The following is a 9,733-nucleotide window of genomic DNA, read 5'->3' on the forward strand; positions in this document are numbered from 1 at the left end:
AAAAAAAAACCTACAGTTCAGTCTATCAAAGTTTAGAATTGTTATTTTTTTGGTTGTTGCACCTCCTCCTCCTCCAAAAAATAATGAAAATGTTGTCTTTAATAAAATCTTCAGCCTCGCCTCATTTCTTTGCCAATTTTTTTTTGTACCAGATGTAAAATGTGCTTTCCCGGTGGAACGTGACGCGTTTCGAGTCCCAACGCCAAGCTTGACAATTGCTTTGTTATTTTGTAGATTGACATCTCGTGTCCCTTCTGTGTGTGGACTCTTCAGCCTTCCTCCCTCCTTCATCTCACTTCCTCCAAGTGTGTGATGCCTTGGGGTGGAGGCTTCATTGAAGGCCCTCCTCACTTGGGTGGTCCTTCCTTCTAGGACAGAAGAGCCGCCCTCTCATGTGACTATGCTGAAGCTGATGACGAGGTAGGGTCAAGGCTTTGTTATGGGGCGTGGAGACCGGTGGAGGGAAGTCACAGACATGGTGGAGGGATCTTAACCAGAAGATCGAATATCCAAAAAATTTCGCATCATGGCTTCTCCCAACCTGAAGGACGAGCTGAGCTGCTCCATCTGCCTCAACATCTTCACGGATCCCGTCACCCTGAGATGTGGACACAGCTTCTGCCTGGTCTGTATTGATCGTGTACTGGAGACCCAGGACGGGTTGGGGGTTTACAGCTGCCCCGACTGCAGATCGAGGTTTACAGAGCGTCCCGCTCTTCAGAGTAACATAACCCTGCGGAACATCGCCGAGCATTTCTTGTACTTCCGACCCGAAAAGGTGGAAGGAGCTATTTTTTGCACTAACTGTATCAATGCGGCGGTCCCTGCGGTTAAGTCCTGCCTCCACTGCGAAGCTCCGCTGTGTAGCAGCCACGTACGAGTCCACAGCAAGTCTCCGGAACATGTCCTCTGTGAGCCCACCACTAACTTCAGCAAGAGAAAATGCTCCTTGCACAACGAGGTTCTGAAGTATTACTGCTCCAACGACCGCTCGTGTATCTGCGTCACCTGCTGCTTGGCCGGCGATCATAGTGGACACAAGGTGGAACCGCTCAACAAAGCCTCCCAAAAGAAAAAAGCAACCTTGAAAAACATTTTGAAGAACCTGTCCTCGTTGTCCAAGGAGGCTGAAGAAAAGCTTCGGAACGCGCAAAAACGCAGAAGAGAGGTCCAAGAAAAGGCGACGGACATCAAGGAGAAAGTTGGCAATCTGTTTATAGACATCAAAAGGCAACTGGAGATCTTGGAGAACAAGGTCCAAGCGGAGATCTCACGGCAGGAAAACCAGGTCTCGGATCTGATCCGACTGCTGGAAATCCAGAAGAACGAGCTCTCCCTGGTCGTGTATCACATCAAGGAGCTCTGTAACACGTCTGACCCATTAACCCTTCTACAGGAATGCGTGTCTCTTCCGTACCACACATCGGAAGAAACGGGCAAGGAGGTCCGAGACGATGACGACGAAAGGAGCTACGTGGGAGATATGGATGAAGGTCTGATCTCTGAGACGTTGCACACGGGATTATCCGATATCATGACTTTTATAAAGGAACAAATCTACATCAAGGAGAATAGATGCACCAACCTAGATGAGGACACGGTCGCCAAGAATCTCCTGTTATCCGTTGACAAAAAATCTGTGTTTTGGACACAAAAATTACCGGATTTGGGACATGTCGAATTGCCAGTCAGGTTTCATAATTGTTCCCAGGTTTTAAGTTTGGAGACTTTTTGTTCGGGGAGACACTACTGGGACTTTGAGACCAGCAAACACGGAGAATGGAGGCTGGGTGTCTCTTACTCTACGATTGAGAGAAGTGGAGATCGCTCGTATTTGGGATGTAACGACCAGTCCTGGTGCTTATGCCGATCCAATAATAATAAGTACTCGGTGGTGTATGACAACGGAGAGACCATGTTAGGGCACATTTCCCATCATAAATTCCGCATCTATCTTGATTATTATGGCGGTCGGGTGTCCTTCTACGAGCTGTGCTCCCCGATTAGACACCTCTACACCTTCACTGCTGAGTTCACCGATGCTCTCCATGTTGCTTTCTACGTATGTGGAGTTAATACCTTCGTAAGAATCAGCTATTAGGCTCCAATAACCATCAGCAATCTGATCCATGAGTAGGTACAGCGTGGACTTTACATGCACTGCAAGTCCAAACCCTGACTCTAGCCCTAACCCTACCTCTGACCATTCCTCTAACTCTAACCCTAATGTGTAGTGCCACCAGGTAGAGGAAGCTTCCTGAGAAGTCAACAGAAATCAGCTCCATGAGTAGGTACAACGTTGACTTTACATACACTGCAAGTCCAAACCCTGACTCTAGCCCTAACCCTACCTCTGACCATTCCTCTAACTCTAACCCTAACGTGTAGTGCCACCAGGTAGAGGAAGCTTCCTGAGAAGTCAACAGAAATCAGCTCCATGAGTAGGTACAACGTTGACTTTACATACACTGCAAGTCCAAACCCTGACTCTAGCCCTAACCCTACCTCTGACCATTCCTCTAACTCTAACCCTAACGTGTAGTGCCACCAGGTAGAGGAAGCTTCCTGAGAAGTCAACAGAAATCAGCTCCATGAGTAGGTACAACGTTGACTTTACATACACTGCAAGTCCAAACCCTGACTCTAGCCCTAACCCTACCTCTGACCATTCCTATAACTCCAACCCTAACGTGTAGTGCCACCAGGTAGAGGAAGCTTCCTGAGAAGTCACCAGAAATCAGCTCCATGAGTAGGTACAACGTGGACTTTCAATTCACTGCAGGTCCAAACGCTCATTCTAGCTATAACCCTTTTACCAAACCCTAACGCTAACCCTAACCTGTAGTGTCACCAGAAATCTGCTCCATGAGTAAGTACAGCGAGGAAGTTACATGCACTACAGGTTCTAACCCTAAACCTGTCTCTAACCCTAACTCTAACCGGTAGTGCCACCTGGTAGCGGAAGCATCCTGATCCCTTAGTAGTACTTAACATGCACTGTAGGGCCAAACCCTAACTCTAACCCTAACCTGTAGTGCCACCTGGCAAGAGGAAGTTTCATGAGAAGTCACCAGAAATCTGCTCCATTAGTAGGTACAGCGTTGACTTTACATGGACTGCAGGACCAAAACCTAACTTTAACCCTAGCCCTACCTCTAACCCTAACCTATTGTGCCATGTGGTAGAGGAAACTGGTGAAGTCACCAGAAATCTGCTCCATGTGTAGTTACAGTGTGGACTTTACATGCCCAGCAGATCCAAAACCTAACTCTAACCATAACCCTATCTCTAACCCTAACCTGTAGTGTCACCTGGTAGAGGAAACCTCCTGAGAAGTCACCAGAAATCTTCTCCATGTGTAGTTACAGTGTGGACTTTACATGCCCAGCAGATCCAAAACCTAACTCTAACCATAACCCTATCTCTAACCCTAACCTGTTGTGTCACCTGGTAGAGGAAGCCTCCCGAGAAGTCACCAGAAATCTTCTCCATGTGTAGTTACAGTCCTAACTCTAACCATAACCCTATCTCTAATCCTAACCTGTTGTGTCACCTGGTAGAGGAAGCCTCCTGAGAAGTCACCAGAAATCTTCTCCATGTGTAGTTACAGTCCTAACTCTAACCATAACTCTATCTCTAATCCTAACCTGTTGTGTCACCTGGTAGAGGAAGCCTCCTGAGAAGTCACCAGAAATCTTCTCCATGTGTAGTTACAGTCCTAACTCTAACCATAACTCTATCTCTAATCTTAACCATTGTGTCACCTGGTAGAGGAAGCCTCCTGAGAAGTCACCAGAAATCTTCTCCATGTGTAGTTACAGTCCTAACTCTAACCATAACTCTATCTCTAATCTTAACCTGTTGTGTCACCTGGTAGAGGAAGCCTCCTGAGAAGTCACCAGAAATCTTCTCCATGTGTAGTTACAGTCCTAACTCTAACCATAACCCTATCTCTAACCCTAACCTGTAGTGTCACCTGGTAGAGGAAGCCTCCTCAGAAGTCACCAGAAATCTTCTCCATGTGTAGTTACAGTCCTAACTCTAACCATAACCCTATCTCTAATCCTAACCTGTTGTGTCACCTGGTAGAGGAAGCCTCCTGAGAAGTCACCAGAAATCTTCTCCATGTGTAGTTACAGTCCTAACTCTAACCATAACCCTATCTCTAATCCTAACCTGTTGTCACCTGGTAGAGGAAGCCTCCTGAGAAGTCACCAGAAATCTTCTCCATGTGTAGTTACAGTCCTAACTCTAACCATAACCCTATCTCTAATCCTAACCTGTTGTGTCACCTGGTAGAAGAAGCCTCCTGAGAAGTCACCAGAAATCTTCTTCATGTGTAGTTACAGTCCTAACTCTAACCATAACTCTATCTCTAATCTTAACCTGTTGTGTCACCTGGTAGAGGAAGCCTCCTGAGAAGTCACCAGAAATCTTCTCCATGTGTAGATACAGTCCTAACTCTAACCATAACTCTATCTCTAATCTTAACCTGTTGTGTCACCTGGTAGAGGAAGCCTCCTGAGAAGTCACCAGAAATCTTCTCCATGTGTAGTTACTGTCCTAACTCTAACCATAACCCTATCTCTAATCCTAACCTGTTGTGTCACCTGGTAGAGGAAGCCTCCTCAGAAGTCACCAGAAATCTTCTCCATGTGTAGTTACAGTCCTAACTCTAACCATAACTCTATCTCTAACCCTAACCTGTGGTGTCACCTGGTAGAAGTCTCCTCAGAAGTCACCAGAAATCTTCTCCATGTGTAGTTACAGTCCTAACTCTAACCATAACCCTATCTCGAATCCTAACCTGTTGTGTCACCTGGTAGAGGAAGCCTTCTGAGAAGTCACCAGAAATCTGATCCCTTAGTAGGTACTTAAGATGCACTGTAGGATCTTATCCTAACCCTCTCTACTGCCACTTGTTATAGGAAGTCAAAGATATTTGCCTCCGAAATAAGAGATGCTCATCTTTCGGCAGCTGTTTTGAGGTTCCTCACCCTCGTCAGTACTGGTTGACTTGGGTTGAGGCCTTTGGGTAGGAGGGTACTATTTACATAAACCTTTCCATTTTTTGGCCCCCGACTGCCCTGAATTTGGTGGGTTTGTATCTAGAAACGAGCCAATCTACATGAAATTCAAATGTTATGGTGCCACTAGGGTGAACGGCGCCTCCTCTGGGCCATATGTATATTTTTTAAGGACTTCTTTTTCCGGTGGTACCGTCTGGCTTCTATCGCGCCTCGTTTCGATGTTTCGTTCTTACATTTGTATTATGTCAGACAATCATTGTATGATCATCGTCATTAAAGATTCTGTACGATCTCAGCCCGATCTGTACGACCACAACTGGCACGGAAGCAGGACACTCACAGCAGCACAGAGTATTTCAGGAGAGCAGGGAGCTGACTGAGAGTTACATAGTGGAAGGAGCAGGGTCCACCCAGCTGCACAGAGTATTTCAGGAAAGGACGCCATGCTCCTATAATATCGTTAGTGAGAGGCGCAGCGTCATCATAATGTGCGAAGGGGAAAGGAGACGAGTGATGAGAACGTTCTAAAAAATGTGTGATTCTCGTTATTCTCCTGTGCAACCAGCAGATGGCAGCAGAGGACTGCACATTGTTATATTCACAAAAGAGAAGGATAATGCCCGGCTGTATCCCACAGGATGGGATTAGATACACAGCTCAGCAATCAGCAGTGGTATAACTCACCTGCATGTAGGTCAGATGTATGGGCCCTTGCAGCGGTCTAAATCCTATAATGACATACGTTTTGCCTCCCTTCCCCCATTATGTAGTAATGTCCCCAATCCTGGGCAGATTCTGGTATGTATGTCCCCCATCCTGTTGTATATATCTCCCATCCTATTATATATGTCCCCCATCCTGGTATATATATCCCCCATCCTGTTGTATATATCTCCCATCCTGTTATATATGTCCCCCATCCTGGTATATATATCCCCCATCCTGTTGTATATATCTCCCATCCTGTTATATATGTCCCCCATCCTGATATATATCTCCCTCATCCTGGTATATATATCCCCCATCCTGTTATATATGTCCCCCATCCTGGTATATATATATATCCCCCATCCTGTTATATATGTCCCCCATCCTGGTATATATATCCCCCTCCCTGTTATATATGTCCTGGTATATATATCCCCCATCCTGTTATGTATGTCCCCCATCCTGGTATATATATCCCCCATCCTGTTATATATGTCCCCCATCCTGTTATATATGTCCCCCATCCTGGTATATATATCCCCCATCCTGTTATATATGTCCCCCATCCTGATATATATCTCCCTCATCCTGGTATATATATCCCCCATCCTGTTATATATGTCCCCCATCCTGGTATATATATATATCCCCCATCCTGTTATATATGTCCCCCATCCTGGTATATATATCCCCCTCCCTGTTATATATGTCCTGGTATATATATCCCCCATCCTGTTATGTATGTCCCCCATCCTGGTATATATATCCCCCATCCTGTTATATATGTCCCCCATCCTGTTATATATGTCCCCCATCCTGGTATATATATCCCCCATCCTGTTATATATGTCCCCCATCCTGGGCCCATCCTAGTATATATATCCCCCATCCTGCTATATATGTCACCCATCCTGGTATATATGTCCCCCATCCTGTTATATATGTCCCCCATCCTAGTATATATGTCCCTCATCCTGTTATATATATCCCCCATCCTGGTATGTATGTCCCTCATCCTGGGTCACACATGAAGTCACTGCAATGCGCCACCAGTACCTTGCATGCTGACGTCTGCTGCCTGCCTCTGATTGGCTGGAGACATGTATTGCGCACAGTATGTGCTGACGTTGACGGATCTCTTTCTCACATGTGTCTGGTCGTTATGCCCCTGGCAGTTGGTATCACACAGGATAGGATTAGATACACGGCTCAGCAGACAGTATCACACAGGAGAGGATTAGATACACGGCTCAGCAGACAGTATCACACAGGAGAGGATTATATACACGGCTCAGCAGACAGTATCACACAGGAGAGGATTAGATACACGGCTCAGCAGACAGTATCACACAGGAGAGGATTAGATACACGGCTCAGCAGTCAGTATCACACAGGAGAGGATTAGATACACGGCTCAGCAGACAGTATCACACAGGAGAGGATTAGATACACGGCTCAGCAGTCAGTATCACACAGGAGAGGATTAGATACACAGCTCAGCAGACAGTATCACACAGGAGAGGATTAGATACACAGCTCAGCAGACAGTATCACACAGGAGAGGATTAGATACACGGCTCAGCAGACAGTATCACACAGGAGAGGATTAGATACACGGCTCAGCAGACAGTATCACACAGGTGAGGATTAGATACACAGCTCAGCAGTCAGTATCACACAGGAGAGGATTAGATACACAGCTCAGCAGACAGTATCACACAGGAGAGGATTAGATACACGGCTCAGCAGACAGTATCACACAGGAGAGGATTAGATACAAGGCTCAGCAGACAGTATCACACAGGATAGGATTAGATACACGGCTCAGCAGACAGTATCACACAGGATAGGATTAGATACACAGCTCAGCAGTCAGTATCACACAGGATAGGATTAGATACACAGCTCAGCAGACAGTATCACACAGGAGAGGATTAGATACACGGCTCAGCAGACAGTATCACACAGGAGAAGATTAGATACATGGCTCAGCAGACAGTATCACACAGGAGAGGATTAGATACACGGCTCAGCAGACAGTATCACACAGGAGAGGATTAGATACATGGCTCAGCAGACAGTATCACATAGGAGAGGATTAGATACACGGCTCAGCAGACAGTATCACACAGGAGAGGATTAGATACATGGCTCAGCAGACAGTATCACACAGGAGAGGATTAGATACACGGCTCAGCAGACAGTATCACACAGGATAGGATTAGATACACGGCTCAGCAGACAGTATCACACAGGAGAGGATTAGATACATGGCTCAGCAGACAGTATCACACAGGAGAGGATTAGATACACGGCTCAGCAGTCAGTATCACACAGGAGAGGATTAGATACACGGCTCAGCAGACAGTATCACACAGGAGAGGATTAGATACACAGCTCATCAGACAGTATCACACAGGAGAGGATTAGATACACGGCTCAGCAGACAGTATCACACAGGAGAGGATTAGATACACAGCTCATCAGACAGTATCACACAGGAGAGGATTAGATACACGGCTCAGCAGACAGTATCACACACGATAGGATTAGATACACAGCTCAGCAGACAGTATCACACAGGAGAGGATTAGATACACGGCTCAGCAGACAGTATCACACAGGAGAGGATTAGATACACGGCTCAGCAGACAGTATCACACAGGATAGGATTAGATACACGGCTCAGCAGACAGTATCACACAGGATAGGATTAGATACACGGCTCAGCAGACAGTATCACACAGGAGAGGATTAGATACACGGCTCAGCAGACAGTATCACACAGGATAGGATTAGATACACAGCTCAGCAGTCAGTATCACACAGGAGAGGATTAGATACACGGCTCAGCAGACAGTATCACACAGGATAGGATTAGATACACGGCTCAGCAGACAGTATCACACAGGATAGGATTAGATACACGGCTCAGCAGACAGTATCACACAGGAGAAGATTAGATACATGGCTCAGCAGACAGTATCACACAGGAGAGGATTAGATACACGGCTCAGCAGACAGTATCACACAGGAGAGGATTAGATACATGGCTCAGCAGACAGTATCACATAGGAGAGGATTAGATACACGGCTCAGCAGACAGTATCACACAGGAGAGGATTAGATACATGGCTTAGCAGACAGTATCACACAGGAGAGGATTAGATACACGGCTCAGCAGACAGTATCACACAGGATAGGATTAGATACACAGCTCAGCAGACAGTATCACACAGGATAGGATTAGATACACGGCTCAGCAGACAGTATCACACAGGATAGGATTAGATACACGGCTCAGCAGACAGTATCACACAGGATAGGATTAGATACACGGCTCAGCAGACAGTATCACACAGGAGAGGATTAGATACACGGCTCAGCAGACAGTATCACACAGGATAGGATTAGATACACAGCTCAGCAGTCAGTATCACACAGGAGAGGATTAGATACACGGCTCAGCAGACAGTATCACACAGGAGAGGATTAGATACATGGCTCAGCAGACAGTATCACACAGGAGAGGATTAGATACACGGCTCAGCAGTCAGTATCACACAGGAGAGGATTAGATACACGGCTCAGCAGACAGTATCACACAGGAGAGGATTAGATACACAGCTCATCAGACAGTATCACACAGGAGAGGATTAGATACACGGCTCAGCAGACAGTATCACACAGGAGAGGATTAGATACACAGCTCATCAGACAGTATCACACAGGAGAGGATTAGATACACGGCTCAGCAGACAGTATCACACACGATAGGATTAGATACACAGCTCAGCAGACAGTATCACACAGGAGAGGATTAGATACATGGCTCAGCAGACAGTATCACACAGGAGAGGATTAGATACACAGCTCAGCAGACAGTATCACACAGGATAGGATTAGATACATGGCTCAGCAGACAGTATCACACAGGAGAGGATTAGATACACGGCTCAGCAGACAGTATCACACAGGAGAGGATTAGATACACA

At 46.2% G+C, this 9,733-nt stretch overlaps 1 protein-coding gene across 1 annotated transcript; it reads left to right on the forward strand.

The window, feature by feature from the left end:
- The first annotated feature begins 255 nt into the window (after positions 1-255).
- Positions 256-5,325, forward strand: LOC141176350 (E3 ubiquitin/ISG15 ligase TRIM25-like). Its single transcript, XM_073660296.1, has one exon. It carries the CDS (start codon positions 527-529, stop codon positions 2,099-2,101), a length of 1,575 nt encoding a protein of 524 aa, XP_073516397.1. The 5' UTR covers positions 256-526; the 3' UTR covers positions 2,102-5,325.
- The last annotated feature ends 4,408 nt before the right edge of the window (positions 5,326-9,733 follow it).

The sequence above is a fragment of the Phyllobates terribilis genome, unplaced genomic scaffold, assembly GCF_046119375.1.
Source record: "Phyllobates terribilis strain yellow unplaced genomic scaffold, ASM4611937v1 Scaffold_25__1_contigs__length_18738178, whole genome shotgun sequence".
NCBI classification, from domain to species: Eukaryota; Metazoa; Chordata; class Amphibia; order Anura; family Dendrobatidae; genus Phyllobates; species Phyllobates terribilis.

Excerpts from the sequence above, each read along its gene's own strand:
- LOC141176350 (XM_073660296.1), top strand. The coding sequence starts at position 527 with ATGGCTTCTCCCAACCTGAAGGACGAGCTGAGCTGCTCCATCTGCCTC.